This window comes from Onychostoma macrolepis, chromosome 13 (genome assembly GCF_012432095.1).
Source record: "Onychostoma macrolepis isolate SWU-2019 chromosome 13, ASM1243209v1, whole genome shotgun sequence".
NCBI lineage: Eukaryota > Metazoa > Chordata > Actinopteri > Cypriniformes > Cyprinidae > Onychostoma > Onychostoma macrolepis.
The window spans coordinates 9,802,710-9,829,244 of NC_081167.1; the positions used below are offsets into that span (position 1 = coordinate 9,802,710).

The 26,535-nt window shown below is 38.1% G+C and overlaps 2 protein-coding genes across 4 annotated transcripts in view; one reads left to right on the top strand and one right to left on the bottom strand.

The window, feature by feature from the left end:
* Positions 1–26,535, bottom strand: part of lrmda (leucine rich melanocyte differentiation associated) — a 286,940-nt gene that overhangs the window by 114,086 nt on the left and 146,319 nt on the right. The gene's annotated exons all lie outside the window — the stretch shown is intronic.
* On the top strand, positions 14,453–16,794 carry LOC131551905 (CD209 antigen-like protein E). The gene has a single exon (XM_058795122.1). The coding sequence runs from the start codon at positions 15,975–15,977 to the stop codon at positions 16,686–16,688; it is 714 nt and encodes a 237-aa protein (XP_058651105.1). The 5' UTR covers positions 14,453–15,974; the 3' UTR covers positions 16,689–16,794.

Below are 26,535 nucleotides of genomic sequence, written 5' to 3' on the forward strand. Positions count from 1 at the left end.
TCCGGGAGATATTAAAAGCGTTGCGGGGAGTAGGGGAAGGGCGTTTCTGACACTTGCTCCCTCATTCGTCAGAACCTCATAGGCCCGTCGGTGACAATGAAAAGATTTCACAATACTGCACGGCAGAAACTCATTCTCCCCCTCATCCATCATGCTCAACCCGCTAGCCGTTCCACTGACCTAATCTGTAATGCCTGGCTGCTCGCTGGAGACTTCTTAAAGGCACCCTTCATTAATGGTGCTAACCCAACCGCAGGCCCCTGCAGGAAGCACAGGGACAGCTTGCTGTCTGAGACTACCGCTGCTCTAAATGCTCCAAATGTGCCTCAAAGATCAAGAACTGAACACAAGTAGCATGCAATAAGTAAATACTGCTACCTACAGAAAGACAACAAGAGAAAGTGGCCTGCAAATGTAATGAGACTGGGTTCAAACACTGTGACGCTCTCAAAATACTTAATCCAACAGAAATGCAACCCAATAACATAAATTCAACCAATGACATGTATTTGGGGAATTTTTTTTTTGACTAACTTTCCCTTTAATATTCTGTTAAAGGGACAGTTGACCTGAAAATTTTAATTGTCATCATTTACTCAGCCTCATGTCATTCCAAACCCCAGACTACCATTCTTATGAGAAACAAGAATATTATATATTATAAATAACAATAAATAAATATATATATATATATATAAACAAATTAGGTTATAAAACAAACTATAAAGTTTGGGTTATTTTTGTTTTATATTTATTTAATTTTATTTAATTTTTTTCAAATTTTATTTTATTATATATATATATGTTTTTTTTTTTTTTGGTAATTCAAATTAAAGGGGACCAGTGTCGTTTTAGAAAAAAACACAGGTAACATTAAAATATCTTTAGCATTTTTACAGAAGAAAGTTGTACAGGTTTGGAATGACATGAGGGTGAATAAACGATGCCAGAATTGACATGGGTGAACGATCCCTTTAAGTCATGAAATGCTGAAGAATCATTATAGACCTCATTAATTTGATCAAATTAAAAACAAGAATGCAAGACTGCTGCACATTCCAGCACTTTGAAGACAGACATGCAATCACGCATCTTGCGTTTGTGCTGACGAGTGCACATTTGGGGTTAAGAGGTGAAAGGTGAGAGGTTTGTGCATCTCGGCTTTAATTCTCCTCCTCTCTGGTCATTGGCGCTGGGACTAGTGACTGTTAGTTAACACACAGGAGGACAGAAGCAGAGAGCGCTCTCTGACCCAGGACCAGCTATTATAGAGTCGTATTCCCCAATCCCCAGACCAGTTCTGGCTGCCAGATTTCCCACTCTCTAACTGTGCTGTCTCTACATCTGTTCAGCCTGCCTAATGTGACCTGTCTCTTTAGCCAGTCTCTGCAGGCTGGCAAAGTGGGGGAAAAACATATTCCTGTTGTTTGAATTCATCAATCATTTTGAGACGAATACTGTAAAGAAATGAAGGTCACTGAATAGTTGATGTGAATATCTTTTATGATACTGAAGTACCATTAGACAAGCAAAACATCGCCTGTTTGTTTAATCAGCCCAACATATCAACTTCTAGTTGCATGAGTTTGAGTCGGATTGTTGCTACGAATATTTATTAGGCCTATCCTTCAAATTATGCAGCTTGTAGCTATAACTTTGTGGAAGAAAAATGGTTAAAAAAACCCATACACTCTTGGATTGCTGAAGGGACACAAGTCATATCTATAAATCAGGAACTAGTTACAACAAACTATAAAGTTAAGAAAACCAGTTGTCATGATTATAAACAAATGATCACTTAGGGTGTTTTAACTTAAGTGACATTTGCCCCCATTTTGAGTATATGTGTGTGTGTATATATGTATTATATATATAGACGTATATATAGACGTGTATATATATATATATATATATATATGTTGTCGAAGTTAACGCAAATTCATTTTAACGGCACTAATTTTATTAACGCAGCGCGCATTTTCTGTTTGACCCGTGGCCTAAACTGTAGTTGGAGAAATGGAGATGCACAATGTTGTCAACTTAGCAACTTTGCAGACCTCTTTAGCGACTTTTTTTTCCCCTTCGAAAAAGCACCCAAACATTATTTAGTTTCTGAGACTCGCCGGTACTTATGCAATGTACTTGTTTCAGTTTTTTTTTTTTAATACATTTACAAAGTTGTGGCAATTCTGTTTTTGCTTTGTCAATATGGTGTATGGTGTGTAGATTGATGTGGGGGGAAAAAAGATAAATTTCTAGTTTTTACATCATTAATGTCACATTTGTTCTTTAGATATTCCTCTTTAAAAGAAAATGTATCAGATTCACGCAAAGTGACCCACATTGTGGTTTTTGACCACTGAAAATGTGAACTCTTTACCAATTTACTCATGGAGCTGCATTAACATCTCCATATATCTGGGACTGGACCACTGAGGGCCTTTAAAACGAAGTTACCAAAAGGAAAGTTTTTTTAAGAACCAGAATTTAAAAGAATATTAAGATATCTTTATTACTTCTTGAGTAATAGGCATGAGAAATAATAAAAATTTAAAAAAAGAAACGAAGTTATTTTTTGCTGTTTTTGAACTGTCACCGTTAGCATATAATAAAACAAAAAAAGTGCCAAAGTAATCAGATTTTACTAACAGACCTACCAATCTGTGTGTAAAAATAAAATAAAAAGATGCTGCCAGCTTTCTAAAGTCATTTTTACACCCCTCTAATTTGGCTTGGAATCTCCAGTGAAAAAAGTCTTATTGACCCCCCTCTATAAAACATTGGATTACTCTGTAAATACACATCTGTGACATTTAATATTTTGGCTTTCATCACTATATATGTTTGTCTATCTACAGAAAAAAAAATATTAACAGAATCCAAAATTTGAGCTGGGGACCTCTGGTTGAATTGACTTGGAATGACCCTGATATAGAACGTGTTTGATATTTTGAGCCAATTTTAGAACATTATCATGCAATGAGGCGCATGCTTCTTTGAGAGTTTGTTGTGTTCGGAATGATTTGAAAGTCTTTTAGTGTATGATGCCCAGCTTAACTCAGTAACCATACAAAGTTGCCAAATGTATGATACGTAGTGTATTCCAGCCTTTAAGTAGTTTGCGAGAATATCATATTTGAGATTTGGAGGTGTGTATATGCTTTTAGTAAGCATCCCCCCAGAACACCCTAGAAGCTACATGGCAACACCTCAGCAACTGCATAGCAACCCCCTGCATCCAGAATACTTTAACAATGGTGAGTTTTGGACAAGTAAATTTATTTATTTAGAAAATGCAAAGTCTAGTTATTTTTGCGCCTTTGTTTGGTGCTAGCAAACAGAAATGAATGACACACTGCAGTTTTAAAGTGTTCTCATCTATGACACCCAAAAGTTATTTTGTTCTGTATTAGATGCAAGCACAAGCCATTTGAATGTTAATACTAGCAAAAAATATGCTCTGGAATAATCCATTGGAAGGCAGGCGAGGTGAAATGTGTTTACACTGATTAAAACACTCACGACCGTGTCTCTTCCCACCAACTGCTGATTGAGCAGGCTTCTCTCCTCGGACCCTGTGTTTCCAGTGAGTATTGATTATTGCATCATTCACTGAGTACACACAAGAGCAGGCTGAGGTTATCAAGGGTTCAGCAAACAGCCAGTGGACAGGAGCAACACCAGAAACCACTCTCTCAAGTTTGTGGAGCGTGGCCTGTACCCTGCTCTTCTCGAAGAGAGCCACAGTGGACCTCCTTCTGCCCAGCAAATAGCCACAGGCTCAGCTCACTTGGCTACAAACGGCCCAACCGGTTGCCAATATGCCGGAGGCGCCTTACCACCCACGCTTTAGCACGGACCCCACTGCTGACCATATACACAGTGCAGCACAGCCGCCCATTCTGAGAAACAGACCACACACTAATGGATTAAAGCTTCTCTTGGCCAGATCTGCCAGCACATACATGTCAACTGGTACGATTTCAACAAAAACATATCTGGCACTGGATGGGGGAAAAAAAAAAAACATCTTTCAATAACTATATTTAAGGAACAAAAACAAATATAATACAGTCTTTAACTGGTGAAAATAAGTGCCGGAGTCCACAGATGGTGACATTCTTAAAATTTCCTCCAATTTACATGTGGAAGACTTTTATGGAGCAATATCAAGCACGAAGGGAGTCCTTCAGTGATTTCTGACAATTTAACTGCTCCCCGTGACACATTAAATGGCGGCAATGACAACTTAACTGCCCTGCCAATCAATATCTTCTATTACTCTCATTGTCACAGGCAAAATATGATGCAGGGTCAAATGAGATTGGCGGCACTTTTCTTCAAACTGAATCGCCTGTCAGGAATAGAATGAGGATTCATTGCATTGTTGGTAAATAATTATACATTTCTGTATAGAAGAAAAACAATCTTTTTTTGTAATATTTTCTAGTCACATCTGGCCATTGTAACTTTTTAAATAAAAAAAGGAATATACACATTTTAGAAAATCTAATCATGCAATTAAACTTGTAGTGTGCTATTTTCTAAATGCTAAAATCTAAAAGTCTCCCAAAAAAAAAAAAAAAATTACAGTAAGAAAGCCATTTCAGGATGATTTCTCTGAAAGCAGGTTTGTTTATTTGGGCTAATTTCCATAAATCCTAATGAATCCAATCTGATTTCAGATTCTGAAATTTCTCTTTATGTGAACCCTAAACTTTGCAAACTGATTTGCATATTTATTAACACGCGCATTATATGGACTCTAAAGAAAATGCACAGTTCCCAGTCACCACATTTTATAATAGTACTGTCAAACGATTAATTGTGATTAAATCGCATCCAAAATAAAAGTTCTTGTTTACATAATATGTGTGTATGTACAGTGTATATTTATTATGTCTAAATAAATACACACACATACAGTATATATTTTGAAAATATTTACATGTATATAATTATATTTATATTATTTATATTACAGATAAATATATTTCATATATAAATATAGCATTTTTAAATATATACGTGCATGTGTGTGTATTTATATAGACATAATAGATATATACAGTACATACACATATATTATGTAAAAAAAAAACTTTTATTTTGGATACGATTAATTGCGATTAATCGTTTGGCAGCACTAATAAAATGATAAAGCCAAAGCAATAATGACACCGATGTTACCATAAGTATAACTGTAGTTTTTGCTTCTATGTCATATATAAAAAAAAGAAGGCAGCTGACATATTTTTAAAGGGGTCATCGGATGCAAAATTCACTTTACAAGTTGTTTGAACATAAATGTGTGTTGGAAGTGTGTGTACACATTAGGGGTGTCCCCGAATAGTCGACGATTCGATGTTTCGATTCGAGGAGCCTGATTCGACTCCCAATCTCACAGTCGAATATTCGCAGGGTGTTATGATCATGCCATTTTGGCTATATGGGGGTGCTCAGTGTCAGATTCCACATCGAACTACCGGTTTTCTCCCAATAAGTCAACATACAGCCTATTATGATAATGCTGTAAATAAGAATCTTAAAAGAAAGAAGCTTTAAATAAATATTTTAACGTGTGTGAATAAATCCAACTTCCCCTATAGTTTAAAGTTTCGCTTTCTAATCCGTCACTGACAGAGGAGCATCTTGGCAGTAGGGATTTAAATCTTTAACAAGACTCAAATTGACACAGGTAGAGTGGAAGACTTCATTTTTTTCCCATCAGGTAGGGTTTATTTATATCGTGTATATATTATTTATCTCGTATAAGATGCATTTGGTTGAATTATGCTACAGTAAAGCACTTCATTGTAGTACTATACGGTGATTATCTCTTCACCACGCGGTGCGAGCAGGACAACAATGCAGAATATTAATAACTATGACTGGCACTGTCATATACATAGCACTATAATGAGAACACTATTATAATAAAACGCTGTGATTTTTTAGTGTTTAGTTGTGTTTCTGCACGTTATTGTGTGAAGAACGCGTCCACAAAAGGAGTTCATTCAGAGCCGCGCAGATGCGTTCATGTGCATTCGGGGCATTTTGTGCAGATAGCCTATAAGTCTTAACATTAACGTTGTGTTATATAAATAACGAAGCGTATTCTATGTGAGATAAATGAGTTAAATCCCATTGATTAAAAACCTGCTATCATATGCTTCATTCTACTGGTCGTCTTCAGCACGAGCAGCTCAAAACAGAAATGCAGAACTTTAATAACTACTGTCATATACATAACGTTATAATGAGAGCACTATTGTAAAAAAAAATTGTGAATTCTTAAGGGTTTCGCTGACGTTTAATGTTAACTATCTTTTAATCAAAACATAAAACATTACTTACCCCGTTTGTATCTGGGAGGCGTCCGTTACACATTTTCCCTGTGTATTTATGACTGTTGAATGTCTGACTTGACTCTTGATAATGTATTTTGCCCCGCCCCCAAATATATGATTTGACTATCAGTTGACTATCGGCATGATTAGAAAATTCTGATTCGACTATGAAAATCCTTAGTCAGGGACACCCCTAGTACACATCCATCCTATAATGATAAAAATCCACCCAGTGTTTTTTTTTTTTTTAATGTCTATTTTAAAATGCCCTTTCTCAAATCAGGCTGTTCTGAGATTCCTGTCAGAATGACGTAGTTCTGCACAGATCGCTCCCACAATAGTTGATTGACAAGGCCGTCTTACCTTAGACCCACCCTGAGTGAGCTGAGTGAACTGAGTGAGCTGTAAACAGTCTGACCGCCATTGTGTCAACTCCAGTGCAGGGGAAGACAAGATGTCTCCGATTAAGCGATTGAGGTGTTTGGTTGTTGGATGTAATAATGAATATAGCAATCATCATTTACTCCCGACATCTGAGCCGCTGAAGACGCAGAGGATTAACTTTACTTTAGTTTTTTTTAATGGAATGCGCCGATCACGATCTGCCTAATGTGTCTATGTTCGCGCAAATCATTCGTGATCCAGCTTCATCTACAGAAGAAGTGAGTATAAGGGTTTTTATGAATCTTTGCAAATCGCCTTTTCTAATATATTTCCTATTTAGTTTTGCGTCTGAAGTGTACAGTCTGCTCATCACTCAGCAGAGCTCATTAGCATTTAAAGCAAAATGGACCAAAAAACAGCTTGCTGAAAACAGAGCTGATTTTGACAGGTTAAAAAGGGTGTTTTTTACATTATAGACTTTTCATTAAGACACTAAAAAATCATATCAACTTGTGAAAAATGGGCATCCGCTGACCCCTTTAAAGCAAATATTAAGTAAATATTCAGTCTCCTCCACTGACCAGTTCATAATATGTAACTTCTTCGCCAACTTCTTCCCATCATCGCAGCGCGCAAGGTTATCTATCATTGTGTGATGAGGGTACAGCGAGCCAGTGTTGCCAGGGCAACGGCACAAGTGGGCAATTTTGAAAATACAGTCGCGGGAAAAATTACAGAGCCGTGGTTTGCGGTTTTTTGGGCTACTTTTATAATGTACGGCGGCCGCCCAAAGTGTATATAGACAAATAAAAATTAAAATAGATCCTTCTACTAATGTGTATTATATTTGGAATGTAACACACCTGGCAACTTAAGAACGGAGAGGCAGTTGTAACATCACAAACAACGTGAGTTTCAGCCAGAGCATACATGTTAAGGCTTTTACACAGCAGAAATAAACACGACAACAGCCACTATAGATTATATAAGATAATAAACACACGATTACGATAGGATATTTGTATGTGATTTTCTCGAGTGGAATGTGTACATCTGAAATGCTAATTTGTGCAGTGATATAAAAGGTTATAAATAGCATAATTTAACAACAGTAAACGACCAAATTCCACATGTGATCGTAAAGGAAGTTATTACAAACACTCAATGGTGGTTTGAAGTGAGTTCTGAGTAAAAGTGTACTATTAATCTCAAATTGTCTTAAGTAGCATGATGCTAATGTTAGCTCTAATGCAGCTGCAGAACAGATCCAATTCTTCTTCATAATGCATTTTGTCATAGTACTTCACGTAAGGTCGCAAGAAATGTTTTGTTGTATTTATTTAGAAATACTTTTGATAATAGTTGGGTAAATGTATACTGGGATTGAAGTGATGTGGCTTGCTAAACGTTTTATTGCCAGTATAAAGGCTGATAATGGCTGAATAAAAACAAGAATAATAAGGATTATGTCTCATACCTGGCGGAAGTGTGAAAGGTTCTGTTTCCTTAAAATAGTTTGTCATGCAGTTCTTTTTCAATACATTTACAGGTAAATCCTAGTATTTTAAATTTGTGATTAATCATGATTAATCACAGTCCATGACTGTGATTAACACGATTAAATTTTTTAATCGATTGACAGCACTATTTATTTATAAAGCACATTTAAAAACAACCCAAGGTTAACCAAAGTGCTGTACAGATCAGGAAGCTCAAAAAAAAAAAGAAAAAAAAAAGAAAAAAAAAGAATCTATAACTGTCTATAAAACAACATACATAAAATTAGAATAATACATTAAAGACCCACACTAAGATGATGTTTTAAGTTTTGATTTAAAGGTGTGCAAGCCATTTTTAAAATTCATCTGAGAAAGTCTGATTTATGTATTTGCATGCAGGTTCACACACTTCCAATCTGATCGCTATTTCAGGGTAAAGCCAACATAAAAAAAACAAACAAACAAACAAAAAAACATTTGTAACCCATTTTATTTCCATAATATGACACTGTATTAAAAAAAATTAGAGACCAAAAGTTGGGAGAGGAGCTTAATTTTACCCGGCAGAAATGGACGGGACAGTGAGAAGTGGGTATTGCCAGAACAGACATTGAACAATAAAAGGCACTGTTGAAGTCAGAAAAAATGGAAGTTGTTTCTGAGGTGGACGAAGTTCCTACTTTTTGATGCAATATTATGAATACTTACTTTTCAGTAACAAGCACCAATGAACCGAGTACATGTAGTAAAACAGTAAAGGGGGTCAAATAGTGTCTGTTTCCATGTTGGCGTGGCATTTAAACTGTCCTCTGAAAAATTCCGCACACAGCCGAAAGCAATGTCTTTGTCTATGGAGTTGTGTTTTTAACCTCGGCTGTTACAAGCTGTTGAAATGTAAGGAGGGGTAGACAATTAAATGGAGGCTTAACCTGTCAATCACTCTCCTTTCGGCCCATCACATCACAGGCTCTGTTCCGCCTCCTCTTTAACTCCTCCTGTGATATGCCGCTGGCAGCTCGGACAGCTGATTGACAACCCTCCTGATCCGAGCACAAGATGGTATCCTTAGCTCAGATGGACCGGTTAGGACAGACAGGTGAAGGTCTGCTGTATAGAACTGGGGGATGAAGCAGTGAAATAGGGCCAGTAATTTAGGCATTTTAGCCGAATTAAGGCTAGAGGTGAGAGCGGGGGCTGTCTTGGATGTCCTAACACTTGTCTTTCCGAGGGGTAATTTAGGATTTAATCTCCACTGTGACCGTTGGCCTATTAAGGGTCTCATTCATCCTGGAAGGAGGTGAGGTTAAGCAGGTAATATTACAGAGAAAGAGGCTCTTTGAGAGAGCTCGTGAAAAGCCGGAGTGTATTTCCTATTACTCGCTTCCAAACCCTTTGGATTCCACACAGTTCTGTTAACCATCAGCAATTATCTCCCTGTCAAAGCGAAAGGTAACAAATTTCCCCATATCCAGCCAGGCAGCAGCTTCAGCTGGACATGAGCATCATCTGACAGAAAGTAAATCACCGCGCCAGCCAGCACTTCTGACAGACAAATGCACTACCTTGGAAAACCTGGGCCTATCACTCTGAACAGCACGGAGAAAAAATGGATGAGCTTCTCCCTGTTGACCTTACTTTTTTCCCCCCTATCTCCCTGGTCCTCGTATTTTTTTCTTCAAATAAGATTAAATGCCTCTGGTTCTGTAAGCACTGAGCAGTTCCAAAATATGAGCATTATTAATGGTCTCTACAGCGAGCTGTTTAATCTTGCGCCAGGCCGCAGCCATCATCTTACCTCACCTTCCCTTTCCCCTCCCAGACAGACACAGGAAACAGGAAGTGAGCTGCGCAGTCACGCTTGATCTGACTAGCTGTGAAGTGATATTCCGCCTGTGAAGTTTTAAACAGTTTGATGTGGAACAGTTAACCAATACTGAGTCAACGCATAGGAAAATATGTTGTTTTGGCTCATTAGCCAAAACAATGGTAGCATGTTGTGAGAAGGATTCGAAAGAAAACATCAGTGTTGACAGTAACCAAGGAAAATTTTTTAAACTTGGCTGGTTAGCATTACATTAACCCCTGCTGGTAATGTCGTAATTACACTATCTGGACGCAAAAAAATTTCTCCATTCAATCATTTTGAACAGGTAAATAATACATTTCTAATATTTCTTAACTTTAGTATTGCATAAAAACCTTTTTGTAGTCAAACATTGTGCAATTTCAGGGGGTCCTGCATCAGCTGAGTAGCTACCGTTGAGACAGGAATGTTAGCAAACATTTCGCAACATGACAAATGTTGCAGTAAGGACGATCATTTCTAGCATTTGAAGCATTTGAAACAAGGTCTTTCTATCTTGCTATCAGGATGTAATATCTAGTTTACACTAAGCAGATCAGATACTATGTTTGCCTGACATTAGCGGTATACGGCTAGCTTGTATAACATGTGTCCGAAGAATGTGATGATGAGTGCATGGGACAGACAGGTGGGGAGGAGAAGACCAGGTGACTGAGACTGAAACAGACATGACCTTTTCTATTTGTCAAACATGCTCAGGCTTCATTTCCTCAGCACGTCACTGCAGCTTTCCAAATTACTCCTCAAACCATTTCCCTCATGAAATAGGCACACAGAGGCCTTAGTCAAGGAGAGAGGGCTAAGTTTCCATCTAATGAAAAGCTACATCCCGTCGCATTAACATATTCATTCTGGAACAGGACATGGGCTGTCACTGATGCCCAACACCACTGGTTGCCGTGAAGGCAGGGAGCACTTCCTGCCACCAGCTTGTCAAGCCAGATAGGAAATATGCGACGATAAGCTGTCTGACTGGATCACACATACTCAGACTGGCCATAAGAATAACAAAGTCTGAAATTTAGCTTAAAAGCAAAAGATTATATGTATAGGATCAGCTTCGATATGTGATTGTGCCATGGTTTATGAAGTCACACTGTTTTTGTAAATAGAATCCTTGTAAACAGAATTACAAGAACAGGGTTCCAGAACACTACGTCTGTCTCTCATTGGTTGCACAAACAGATAGTCCAGCTCTAAAAGCTAACATTCTGAAAATAATGTTTTGAGCCAATGTTGCTGTTTCAGTCTGGTCTAAAATGGCTGTTGAGTGAAGAGAGTATGCCTTGAAGGATTAGTTCATTTCAGAATAAAAATTTCCTGGTAATTTACTCACCCCCATGTCATCCAAGATGTTCATGTCATTCTTTCTTCAGTCGAAAATAAATTAAGGTTTTTGAGGAAAAAATTCCAGGATTTTTCTCCATATAATGGACTTCGATGGGGATCAACAGGTTGAAGGTCCAAATTGCAGCTTCAAAGGGCTTTACACGATCCCAGCCGAAGGAATAAGAGTCTTTTCTAGCAAAATGATCAGTCATTTTCTAAAAGAATTAAATTGCACTAGCTCTGCGATGCACGTCCATGAATTCACGCATTACGTAAATCATGTTGGAAAGGTCATGTTTTTTTCCTAGCGGAAGAAATCTTTTAGGCCTAGATTTCAAAAGATTTAAATACGCACAATAAACAATAAACTGATACTTTTAAATAATAAACTGATACAAAAGACATAAATGTGTGTCATTCTACATACAACAGCTTTTGAACGGTCCTCCTTCTCCACACTTGTAAACACTGGGTCGGTACTCCCACCTACATCACGCGTGACCTTTCCAAAATGACTACATAATGCGTGAAGTCATATACGTGCTTCAGAGAGCTAGAGAACGACAGGTATTTGTGGTTAAAAACAATATTTTCAAAAATTTTTAGAAAATGATCGATCATTTCGCTAGATAAGACCCTTATTCCTCGGCTGGGATCATGTAGAGCCCTTTGAAACTGCAGTTTGGACCTTCAACCTGTTGGCTCCCATTGAAGTCCACTACATGGAGAAACATCCTGGATTTTTTTCCTCAAATACCTTAATTTCCTTTCGACTGAAGAAAGAAAGACTCTAAAATAAATATTCAGTTATTTAAATCACCCTCTTGTCACTAGAAACCTGTATGACTTACTTTCTTCTGTGGAACACAAATTAAAGGGGTGGTTTACTGTTTTTTTTCTAGGCTTGATTTTGTTTATGGGTGCAGTCTAACATGTGTTCATGCTTTATTTTTTTTAAAAATGCATTATTTTTCATATAATTTACCTTTATTCCACACCGCTCTGTCCCTTCTCTGACAAACGCCTCGATTATTTCCTGTTTTTATGAAGACCCTCCCTCAGAAATACGCTCTGATTGGTTAGCTGGCTCAGTGTGTTGTGATTCACTAAACCACCGAGCGTGCGTCTAAATATCCCGCCCCTCAGCTCAGCGGCATGTGCTCCAGTTGTATTGTAAACAATGGCGTCGTCTATATTGCTTATCAATTTGAGTCCGATTGAGACGCAGAGGATATTAGTGAAGAGGATCGCGCAGAACCTGTGCAAGCCCGGCTCTTAATGGCATGTTTGTTTGTTTGTTGTCTCATACTTTTAGATACGCTGTTATTATGCTACTGCTTATGTTAGCTTTTAATATACGGTTTTATTCTGATTAAAGCTTTAATACAGTACGGCAACTGCACACGCGTCCATGTATAACGCTTCTCATTGCTATGTGAAAATGTATAATTGGAACAGTTTGTTGGAGCTGATCTGACGATCTGAATGAGAGAGAGAGAGATGCAGAGCAGGGCGACGCGAGGAACAGTATTAAGAACGGCTGTTTTAGAACATTAATTTTGAAACTTGTGAATCCATTAGAATCGTTAGAAGACAGAATCGCGATTCATATATGAATAGATTTTTACGTGCACCCCTAGTTTTCTCTTCCTCTTCTCTAAAGCAGCACAGCATGGCCTCGCCCCCTTCCTTACATGTTCCCGAGGGCGGGGTTTATCTGGGTCCGTGACGTATCAGACCCGGGAAGTAGTTCGTTATATTCCCTTACCAGCCGTTTTTGTAAGCATTAAACTTCCAGAATTTGAAAAGACGATATCTCTGTTTGCATTGAACTTTCAGCGCTGCAACTTTGCAGATATTGTTTATGCTCAAACATCAACATTACACACTAACTAACATTAAAAAAGTGAAATTGCAATCAACCACCCCTTTAATATATTCTCAAGAAAGTTTCAACTGCTTAATCATGCAATATTATGTCCAAAGCAACAAAGACATTCACTGTAGTGGCAAAAACGCTTCATATGAGACATTCTTCAAAATATCTTTCCGCAAAATTTCTTTGTTCTGCAGAAGATTCAGTCATACAGGATTGGACTGGCATGAAAATTAGTAAATGGTGCCAAAACGTTTGGGTAAAATCTTCCTTTAAAGCAGGGGTGTCTAGTCCTGCTCCTAAAAGTCTACTGTCCTGAAGTGTTTGGCTCCAACCTCAAATAAAAACATCTACAACCTCTAAACTAAAGTAACCAAGGTCTCCAGGATTATAAGAAACTTCCAGACAGGTATGATGGGACAAGTTGGAGCTAAACACTGCAGGACACTGGCCTTCCAGGACCAGGATGAGTAACCCTTGATTTAAAGGACTTGGGAACTAGAAAACAGAAAAAAACAAAAAAAAACAGCACACATAAACTTTTACTTGCCAACTTTTGACCTTCCTTAACCAAACCACCGCTGGCAAATGATCTTCAGGATACCAGACAGGAATTGAGACAGTGGGCGGCAGGGACGGCCCACCTGATGTCATGACGACAGGGTCCCACAGCATGCTACTTTGACTAAAGTAATTGAAGCTACGTGGGTAACGACAGCTCCCTCCCCTCCTCTAGCCACTGGGCTGGATCAATATTTGTTGGGATTGCACCTTGTTCCAACAATACCAGATTTACAGCAACCGTTTGGATTTACACTTTGTCTTCCAGCGCAACTCATCAGCGCAACCCAATTACTAACCCCAGACAGACAGCATTAACATGAGCCCTGCTGCTGCTTTATTGCCCTTCAACAACCCCGTCTCATTTCAGGGTCTTCAGGCAATGCCACCGTAACGGATACTACACTTAAAATGTGCTAGCAGGAATAAATTCTCAGTCTTTCATTACTCCTACCTTGATTTACTTCATATCATCTGGCCGCTATAGACAAAGATAACACGTTGTAAATTACCCCCATCCAGTCTGCTTGTTTCAGTGCCGGGCAGGGGGGAGGCAAGGGGGTCCGTGAGGGCAGAGCTTTGTGTCACATGAGCTTGTTTTCTCAAAACCTCTGTGCCACAGGTGCACCTTTCACGCTCCTTTCACGCTCCTATGCAAAATGGTTGGCTTACTTTGCCATCCTAGTGCCGATTTTCCCCATTTGTGCACTGGGTGTAAATTACTAAACGAAACATCAAAGAACAAACCGCTCTGACCCTCGGAGCATCTTGTGAAAGGCATATTGACAAAACATTGATGTTTAATCGCCAAAAACGACATAACGTCCATCCTGAACTGTCGAGGCCATAAACGGTCAATAATTTCAAGAGCATTAATCATCGTCTGGTGTGATAAACCCCATGACTCAAGCGTGTGCAATGTAATGACAACAGAACATGTGGGCCTTGATTTGTTTTGGTCAGTCACTGCCAGTTTGTGCCCTGGGGCGGTTGTCACTGTGCTGTGATTAATATTGCGTCCAGCGCTGTCAGTCTGGTGTGACTTTGGAAGGAAGACGCTAGCAGCACGTGTCCTTTTTAACACGCGCAGTCACGGCCAAGTGCTGTATTTCATACCCACAGCCTTCTGAAGACTGTCAATCATCCTTTGTGATGAAGCAGTGGTGCTCTGACCTTGAAATTGAAGCATAAACAGCAGATATTCCAAAATATGATCCCACGAGTGCACCCTCTCACCTCTTTTTCTGGAAAGCAAACATTGTAGATAGCATCTACTGGACTTGAAGATACTGTAAATGTTGGAAAGACTGACCGCTTACAGGAACAAAAGACAAAAATAATATATAATTCATACAGCTGTGGCACAAAAAAAATGGAGTTTAGACTATGTATGCCAGTGATCAGATGCTAGAAGTCAAACTAACTTTTCCAACAAAGTAATGTAAAGTAAAAGTTGACTTTTCATACTACGACAAACCAACCATTGTTTAACCTTGAAACCAATGGAAACCAACAGGCACTATCAACAATGGTATGAATCAACCAAATGAAGTTGCTACCTCAAAGCCAAATATACCCCAGCAAGAGGACACTTGTATTGAAGGAAACAAAAACAGACTTACTGTTGACGTTAGTGCACTGGTGGCAAACCATCTGTCACTTCAAAAGTTAAATGAAACTATTGCAGCATTGCAGGGAGTCTAGAATATTGCCAGGTTGAAATTGTTGAAGTTTAAACGGTTTGGACCTTCTATGTACCAGCAACAACCTGAAGCTCACTGAACATTTCAGAAGGTGCAAAAAAATTCAAAGCTCAAAATGAACAATCCTCTCAAGACCTGACACAAAAACACTGAGTGATTCTGTAATAATACATACAGTGCATTTACATTTAAATGAATGCAATCCACATTGTTGCAGCTGAAGTTCCTTTACACATAATTACAAGAAACATTAACACAAAACACAAAAACAGTTCCTTTTTGCATAAATACTGGCCAAACAAACACAGATGAGGAACACAACATAGTCCACTCCAGAAGAGCTACTAGTCAGCTGGTATCTTCACAACATTTAAACTATCTAAAAGAATAAAGTGTACAACTCATAAAATGCAAGGAGAAGATGGAAAAACCACTGATAGCATCTACGAAAATGTTGACATTATAAGAACAAAATTGCGAAGAGAGACCACCGACTCTACCAAAATGAGACCCCAGTCATCTGAACTCACAGGAAGAGATTCTGAGAAGATCAGAGGATACAGAGCAGCTACATTGTGTTTGGTGCTGTTGTGTGTTCTTCTGCTGACTGCAGTCATAGTGCTACTAATCAAGATCACCAACCTCACAGAAGAGACACACCAGCTACTAACCAACAATACCCACCTAATTCAACTAAACAAACAGTTAGACGAACTGAAAAATGAGCTGTGGAACTTTACCCAAAATGGATGGATTTACTATAAGTTTAGTTTTTACTATGTGTCCACTGAGATGAAGAACTGGACTGAGAGCAGAATCAACTGTACGGAGAGAGGAGCAGATCTGCTGATGATAAACAGCACAGAAGAACAAGAGTTTATGAAAAAAATAGCATGTTCCAATAATGTCTGGATTGGTCTGACTGACGCTGATGAAGAGGGCATATGGAAATGGGTTGATGGCAGCACACTGACCTCTGGGTTCTGGAGTGTTGGACAACCCAATGGAAGAAGAATACAGAACTGTGTTGTGTCTTCTTCAATATCGTGGGCTGATACTCAGTGTAATTACACTTATAAATGGATCTGTGAGAAGAATATTTTACCTGTCGTACTGCCCTAGGAACACACACTTTTTGCTTTTGACCACAATTTTAACATTGCAAAAATGTCATTACTGATAATAATCTAAATTCATGTTTTAAATGTAAATGCATTTAAGTGTAAATGCGTCTGTATGCCTATTTACTTTAGTACTTTTTACGAACATGCATTACCTGTTAAACAAGTCTTTTGTTCACAAAATTTGTGTATCATTCTTTGTCATTTTGTAGTGAACTTTTATATAATCTTTGTTTTGGGTATAAAAAATAAAGGTGTATCTTTTAAATTAATCATATTTGTAAGGCTGCAGTTTTGCAGTGTGTGAACAGCGTTATGCTGCATTAGTCAGGATACTTGAGGTCGCTGAAAGCGGCCTCAGCTATAGGCCGTGCGCAGCCCCCTCACTCACTCTGTAATTTCCTCTACCTTCCATTCTATTTCAGTGGCTGATAACTAAGAACATTAGTTTTATGCCACTTGCCAGGCTCAAATGAAAAGAGAGCTAACTTTAATGACACCGCAATTAATCGCCCCAATAGACAGACAGCTAAAAGACAAGATATTGACTTCATTAAGGATAATGTATTATGTCATTAAATCAGCAGGGTCACCTTGTGTATCATACACGCCGGGCTAATATATTGGCATTTTCCTCAAATAAGATAAATTCTGATATGAGTGATAAAGCTGATTAGAAAATGCCTCATCCAGTGAGGCAGAGAGGAGGCGGCAGTCCTCCAGCAAGAGCACACAGCCCCATTACTGATCACTGCTTATCACACGGGCACATTGATTTGCACAGGCAATTTAATCATTATTGTTTCAGTCCAATCTACAAAGAGAAATGTTTCTCCTTCAATGGGTGTGCTGTGAGCTACTAAATGTATGGCGTTAGATGTTTCTCCCACATTCAAGAGTATATTAGAACCATTCAGAAAATGTAAACAGTGTGTACCGAAAATGTGTGCCACATTTGGGGTCAGCAAGAATTTTTTTAATGTTTTTGAAAGAAGTTTGATCAAAATAGAGGGAAAACAGTAGCAATAAAAAAAATAATTACAATTTAAAATAACTGTTTTATATTTTACTATATTTTAATATAAAATGTATTGATGTAATGCAAAGCTGAATTTTCAGCATCATTACTCCAGTCTTACCACATGATCCTTCAGAAATCATTCTAATATGCTGATTTGAAACATTTGTTATCATTATTAAAGTTGACAACAGCTTCTAATTCGCCATTATCATTGAAGTATACAGAGATAAAACAACGCAAGTATCGATAACAGTATCGTTTGCCCTGAAGCTTATCGGTAGTCCAGTATTGACCCAATTACGTACTGGTCCAAAAAAATAAAAAAATACTGGTTCTCGGTACCCATCCCTAGTCAATAGTAAACACTGACTTCAAATGCAAGAAATATGAATTACATTCAATTATTCTAAACATTAAACTGGCATTTTTCCTGGCTGGTTTAAAATTTGTTACATTTATGTGGCCCATTTTTTGTCACACATTTGAAAATGCATTATAAACATATTTATCAGCACAATCTTTCACGATGTGGGTTTCCATGAAGTAACAAAATAATGAAGTGAACAACTCATCTATTGTTTGAAAACTTCTGGTTTTGATGCAAGTTCCATAAGCAACATAAACACTCTCTATTTAGTAAATCCCAATAATTCAGACCGTTTATAGCTGAACTTTAAATGTTTCGGTTCAGTTTTAAATTCATTTCCATTTAGATGTAAACTGTCCCCCTTCTCATGTAAAAAGACAAAACTAAACAACATTCAAGCTTGTCATAATTCTCAATGCCCCCTTTCAATAACCTTAGAAGCAGATTTTTCCAAGAAAGGTGCAAAACAAACTAGAAACATGCAAACAGATGAAGAACACAGACAGCACAATTCTCCAGATGACGTAAAGGTCAATGGAGACTTGAGATAACAGGCCGAGCAACATTTGAGCGGGATCACTGATTGAACGGCCATTCATTTGACAGGTTTTCTTCTTCTCTCTCTCTCTCTCTCTCTGTGTGTGTGCAGTCCAAAGCACAGAGACACAATGTGCCCTATTCCTGCGACCTTGGGCTTCCTTTTTGGGCTGGCATTATTGACATTTTCCCCCACCATCCTGTGGCCCTTCCTCTCATTTGTCATGATTATTGCTGAATTCTCAGCTGTCATTTGCGGCTGTAGATCAATGGCTGTCCACTCCCCCTGTGTCGTATTGGCAGAGCAAACAGCCTTCCTCCTCTAAATGAGGCCCTCGCTCTCTTTCTCTCTCTCCATCCATTAGAGCCGTCCGGCTCCTGTGAGCACTCAGTCCTTTGTTAGGTCAGTCTATACATCACAGCACACATCAGAAGTGCGCTCACTTTCTCTGCTAGGTTCCCAGCTCACAGATGTGTGTGTCAAAAAGCACTGTATTCTATTATCATTCCAGAAATGTGTGGAGGAACCTTGATCCGCAAGAATATTACACTTCTCATTCTCATTACAGTTGTGTTATGTTAGTCTGGCAGAGACGGTGTGTGTGTATGCGTGTGTGTGTGTGTGTGTGTGTGTGTGTGTGTGTGGTGGGTGTGAGGTTATGTCTGTGTGTGTGAGCTAGAGATAAGGCCTTGCTTGTCATCAGAATCAGTCACATCCTGTGTGCAGAAATCACCTTGTCGGTGTACTTGAAAGTGGCAAGACACAGTAACAACACAATGCTTTAAACAAGACAGTGCCCATAATATTCTCATTAGCAGCAGTTTCCATAGCGATTGCTTTTTAAGTATGCTGCACCAGCAATGAACAAAAAAAAAAGTTCATGAGTGTACATGTCATTATATTATCATTTGTAATGACAACTCTTCTGAATAGCTCATTTTCATGATATGAATGTTTAGTGGCCCTTTAAATCTCAGGGTTTATATTTGTGGGAAATGAAAAGATAATTCAACTTTCAAAGAAACTCCAGAGGACTTTAATTATCCTTTTTAATGGAGAATGAATTATGCCAGGCCTAATTGCTTATGAATGTGAGGACACAGATCATGGGTTTTGATCCATCAGACAAAGCAGACAGAGAAAATGATTTCACAGAGGTTTGGAAAGAATACACTCCAATTAGTATTAAGAACTTATCAATTAAGCTCATAATCACGTCTATATTGGCTTATGATTTACTGAAATATAACTGACTAAAAGTAAAATTCAAGAACAACAACAATAATAATAATAATAATGTTATTGTTGGTATGATTGTTATTAAAATAATTGAAACCAGCAACTATTATTATTATTGTTGTTGTTGGTATCATTGTTATTTTTTATATAATTTAAACAACAACAACAACTATTATTATTATTGATGTCATGGTAATATTTTTTGTGTTCGTGTTGAATAATTAAATCTAATGTGAAATTTGTACTGTCTGTGTCACTAATGGCAGCACAAAGAAATAGCAAACATTATTGATTATTTTGCAAAATTGTTTTGCCTACCATTGTTAACACGTTATGCATAACCATTTTAAACTTGTGCCACTGTTTGAGACAATGTTGTCATCTGGCCAGTTGAGTGGCTAAAACAAACAGATTCCAATTGTATTCAGTGAAATTACACACTTCACCTTTGATCTATTGAGCACACAAAGAACAAGAGTTTAAAACCAATGTGAACGTTGAAACAATTTTGATCCTTATGTGTGTATGTGGATTATAAGAGGGACTTCATTTTGTATATCTTTCCTGTCTCAATTATAATGGTTAATCTGCACATCATCAATGCACAACAAATGGCGCAGCTGGAAAAAAAAATAAGAAGGGCGAGGTGCATTAATCATCTGATAAAAGACACTCTGCTATCCATCTCACACTCAATGCCTAATCTATTATTTCTTACAACAACACTCCATGCTGCCAGTCCATGACATCAGACCAGGCCCGGAGCCAGGACGCATGACTTGGGTGGGGCTTTTATATTTCTTGGGGGGGCTGAATCGGGGAGGGGAGGGAAGGGGGTGCGCTTGGTTTTAAGTAAACACACAAAATGCAATATTTGGGTAACACTTTACAATAATTCACTAACACTTAAATTAAACAGAAAAGCAAGCAGGTGCATGATTTGGCATGGCAGCCAATACAAATAGTTAATAACTGTGTCTTTACCTAAATCCTGCGTTTGGACCAGGCTCGGTTGCAGAATCACAAAACACATTTGTGCTTCTGAAGTTATAATCTAGATCTATATAGTGTAGTAGTTAGCTATCTCTGTGTCGTACGTGGTCGCTTGTCAAGAATGAAAAACAAGTTTTATTTAAATTCTGAATATATTATCATATACAGCATGCAAAGAGCGCTCCCTTTAAATTTATTAAAAACTGTCACTCATTCATCACAATCTTACAAAGTTCCATTTTAACCAATGAATGTGACCACACAATGAAACTTTTTTTTTTTTTTTTAATGAAGTTACGAGCATGATAGAACTCGGCGCTGGACAAAAAGCGATGAGTGCATGGATTACAACCCAAAACACCTCTGGCGCCGGGCCTGCATCAGACTTCTTGAAAAGATTCAATACCTTACCCATAATGCATCACAACATAATGAAGCTTCAAAGGGTTGTGATTTGAAACCACATTAGGTTTGTACATCCAACTAAACTTTTTTTGGGTAACTAAAGGAATCACAATAATGTAACTCCGCCAACTCTGAATTTTTGGGATGAGGACAACTGCAGCAATAAAGGCTAGTTTTAATACGATCACGTCGCCGTGGCCTTGTGTACCAGAAAGCACATATTCCGCTCAGGTAAAATCAACACATCAGCCCTTCAGCAGCGGCACCCTGATGAATTAGTCTGGAGTGCCTTTCACCCAAGGTCAAGGCTATGTAGACAAGCATTATTGAATTTATTCCACCAATTCATGTAAATGCCTTAGGAAGCTCAGCTATATAATTGTAAAGCTGTCCCCCGCTGTAATGAGCCGTCCTGCAGGATCAGAAAATACGAAATGACACTCGTTTGCGTCCCCCTGCCGAAGAAAAGGACGAGGGGTGAGGAGGATACAGGAGCAGTACAGTCGCGCTGCCTGTCTCATCAGCCACTTCTCAGCATCCACTTAAAAGTCCACGAGGACCGGACAGGCTGATGAATCCGACATAATGGAGCGGACCGGCCGGGACGGCCTTTCTTCTCGACGTTCTCACTCGGCTATTTCGTTTTTCTCGACATGCATGCACACACACCTACGCTCGCTGCAGTAGTACGGCTGCCTGTTTTTTTCAGTCTACCTTTTCCCGCCGTTTTTCCTCTCCCTGTTTCGGCTCGGCTGAGCAGGGCTGACAGGCGGATTCCTTTGCTTTTCGCCGTATTAAAGCCACTTTCCCGCCCTGACAGCCTGTTCTATTCTGCCACCTTATAGCTCGGGCTTCACACTTCTCTGGGCAGCCACTGCTTCTTGACAGACCACTGTCACTTCCCATCATCCTCTCTGTATATTCGGCTCTCCCCCCTCCCCGGCACGCAGCCCCACTTTCCTACCAGTGCAATTATTTTTTTTGACAAGCCATCCATCAGCCTTAACTTTAAAAGCACTTTCCGCTGATATCCATTGTTAAAGCCCCAGCCTTTTTTTCCCAGCTTCCCCGAGAGCTCGCATGAGAGAATATGATATCAGACATCCAACCTACCAAACCATGTAAATTTACTTTGTTCTCGGCTATGTTTCCAATTTCACGTCCAATTTTTCGGTACATTATGCGGAGTTGTTGTGCCTAATATGATGTTGTCAAATCCCATTAAAGTTCACTGTCTTGCATGGCTTTAAAAACAGGTTACAATTTGTATTCCATAAAGTGGGGAAGGAGAGCAGTCGAAAGTCAAGCTGAATCTTATTAAAATTATCTGTTCAATTGTGACGTCTGTGGAGGGAGTAATTTGGAGGCATTAGCACAGGCACATATGAATATGTCAGCGCGGCCAATAACGACAGCCAAAGCGAAGGCGGCGCATCTCTGCGAGTCAATAAAGCTCTTCTTCTGGTGACACAAATGTGATGATAATCTAAGGAAATGAATAAGAAACCATCCTGTTTGAGGAGGAAATCTGCTGTGCCACTGAATAATTTGGAGCGTCTCCAATTGGCCTACATCTCGGCGTCGTGCAGGAAAAGCAGGGCACGTCGTCTTGGCATCCTCCAATCATGTCTGTCTGGTGCGCCCAAATTGCTCGAATTACATGAGCGTAACGAACTATTTACCTTACACCGCCAAAACGACACTGTCTCTGATTTGACCACTGAATCCATTAGAACAATATGCAGCTAAGGGCGCTCCGAGCTGTCACCGAAAGGACTCATAAACAACACGCTTACATACTGCACTAAATACATATTACTGGAGAATCATATGTGAGCATGCTGATGATTCATGCACAGAGGTTCAGTGAAACCCTCAGCTTCTACTGACAGCTATAAACCACATTAACCTGAGTAAAGCTACTATACAGGGCCTCAACAGTATATAAATGGCAGTTATGTAGTGCCATAAATTGTGTAATCACATAATTGCATGGCTCACTAATACACTTATGTAGGAGAATGATTTCATATCTAATAATTCAGTCAAAATACACAGGAAACCAAAAAAAATAATTTAAAAAAAAATCTAAATTATTAATTGTAAATTTTAAAAGAATTAATTATATAATTAACCAAATTAAATCAAAGATTAATATTTATTATTTAATATATTTAATAGTTTTTAAATAAGTTTATAAATTATAATAGTAATATCTGATGAGAAACATTAAGAGAAAAAATAGCATAAAAGTATAAGTATACATAAATAAATATTTCATAAATGTATTATAATAAATATATATAATTTGTTACACAAAACCGACAGCACTAAAGCTTATAACTTAATTTTTATTCATTTTGAACATACAACCTAATTCAAACGCATGTAACTTTTGTTTACAGAAAATAAAAACATGCCAGTTTTGTCAAAAAGGACTAACTCTATGCCAAATGTATTTCAAGCTTCAAGCCTTTCAAGAAAAGGAAGCACAATTAACAAGCTGATATCACCATGCGTCTGGCTGAGTTAATGAATATCAAATTACACTCAAATCTTTATAAATCATCATTACTGCGGATTCTAATTGATCCAGCAATTAAACATGACAAATGTTATATGCCCCAAAACTTAATTTTAGTCCTCCAAATAGCAAATTATTCATCTTAGTGTTGTGGCTTCTTAGTTAATTTCATATTGTTTATACAGCAAATTAACAAGGACAGGCAGGCAGGCATTATAGCGGTGGATCATTTCTTTTGTGCACCACGGGGTTCAGTATGTTTGATTTGTCGTTTTCAGGTTCTGTGGCGCTCTGCTGTCTATAATGTCTTCTAACCTTTTAACAAAAATGCAGATTTAAGTTTTCACCAGCCGTGAATATCAATAGGATTATTTTACCATTCTGTGGTCACAGAGTGTAATACATTAACTTGAACAGTACTGTTCATGCAAATACAATACAAAAGCCACAGAAAGGTGCTTGGGTGTGTGTTTACTCACGAATCCGTGGAAGGCGGGATCACACAGTGGAGACACCTGCCTGTCTCTGGGCCTTTGACAGCTCAACCAGGAGCTAAGTGTCAACATATGGTTATCAATGATCCAGATGGCTTCTTCATGTCTGGAGACTGACAACTTTGCTCCTCTATTATCAAACAGTAGTAATTAACCATAATCAAGTAGGTGCTAATTAAGCATAATGAAACAATTTCTACCCAGCCCGAGCCTACTATCAGCAACTTACAGTTAATTATAAGCACTAAGCACTCTGGGTAATCTCTAGACTGCGGACGGGTAGGGGTGCGGTATTTGTTCAGCTGATGATGACTGTTTTGTCTGTGAGTTTGGCAGATTTAAGCCTGGAAAACTCCTGATTTGCCAGGCTGTCACAGCTGTTGAGGAGGAACAAAAGGGACCGGACTCCCGATGACAACGTTTCAGGGGTTTGTCATTCCCTGTGAAAGGACGGCCATTAATCAGAGTGACCCCTGCCTACAGCCACCACACCACAACACAACACCTGCAGCCTGGGCATGTTTCAGGGGAAATTAAAGCCGTAAATTTCCTAACACCACGTGTACAAGCACATGGGCAGCGAGGACCTCGCCCCAAACAGCTCAGAGACATTTTAAGAGGCAACAGGATATCTCTGCATTCATTCATATGGTCTTGGGAAAAAAATATATATATTATTATTATTATTATTATTATTATTATTATTATTATTATAAGTTATAATTATATATATTTAATTCATATATAAATTCTATATAAAAGTAATAATTTCATACATTCTAAAAGATACATATATGTACTGTATATATTATAAATATATAAAATGATCAATTATATTATAATTTTAACAAAAGGTTAAATAACTTTTTTTTTGTCATGTGGCATAACCATCAAGTAAACATTTACTTGTATTTAAACCTTGAATACATGTGAACAATCATTAAATTAAAAATAATAATAAAAATAATATACTATATACTATATCAAACAGAGCTGCACGATTAAACTACATAAAACAAATTGTGATATGGCTTACCGCGATATTAAATTGTAAATTGCAAAGGCTGTGATTTAATTAAATAAATACATAAATGTGCTGTGCGTTTGAGATTGAAGCATGGCACTGTGTTCTTTTACACACAAGCAGCTCATGTTGGGTATTTTCAGTATCTCAGAGAGTCTTGGTTCACATCAAATACTGCTCCACACAAACTGGGTGCTTATAATGTGCATTTGGAAACAAAACATGCATCAACATGCACTTTAAACTCTAATGAGGAAATTAACACAGCCATGTTATTATTACTGCAGCCAATATTATTATTGTAATTGAATGGTTATATTTTATAGTGCTATAAAATAAAATGTTTATTATTATGCATTATTGTATTTACAGTAAAATATTACAATATTAATATTTCTTATGAATATTCTTTCATAATATTTTTTATTTTTATTTTCATTTTATTTTCATATATATATATATATAAAAAAAATCCAAATATCAAACTATTACTTTATTATTTTATTACTGAATTATTTTAGCAAGCACTAAACTCCTTACACACCCCCTTTTTAGTGTATTTTCCCCCTTGCATTGCTCTGTGGGACGAAAGATTTTCAAATACTTATAATATCTGAACAAACCATAGTTGTATCAAACTATAACTACCATTCGGGAATGGCCACCGATTGCAGACCAGCGGACAGAGTGTTTAGGAACCCTGTTTGGAAAAACAATCATCATTTTTGCAGTTGCATCTAGTGACACCAGTGACACAGAAATGACACACTTCAACTTCACCATACATTCACGCAAAAAGTCTAGAAATAATATAGTGCGTGTTACGCCATTGCATTAACATGTCAGAATATTTGCCGTACGTTAGCAGCCGTTGCGCCAAGACTGGCAGCTTCATTAGAAAGAGAGCAAGGAAAATGTCAGTTCACATCACGTTTAAACTACAAAATCTCAACTCAAAGACAAGCCATGCCATGATACTACGGGACAGCGCTTTGTAATTCTATATCAGATAAAACCACGTCTACGCAGACAGGATATGACACTCCTGTTATTATTTGCCTGATAAAGGAACATGGTCTTTCTCCCCTCCTCATCAAATGGTAAAATAATTGCATTTCCCCCGAGGCTAGCGTCAGGAGGTTCTGTAGTTTCTCACAGTGTCAGCTTCTGAGTCAAACTTCTGTGAGAGAGACGCTATCTCACGCCGAGACAAGATGAATTAGAAAAATCAATGCTTCAACTC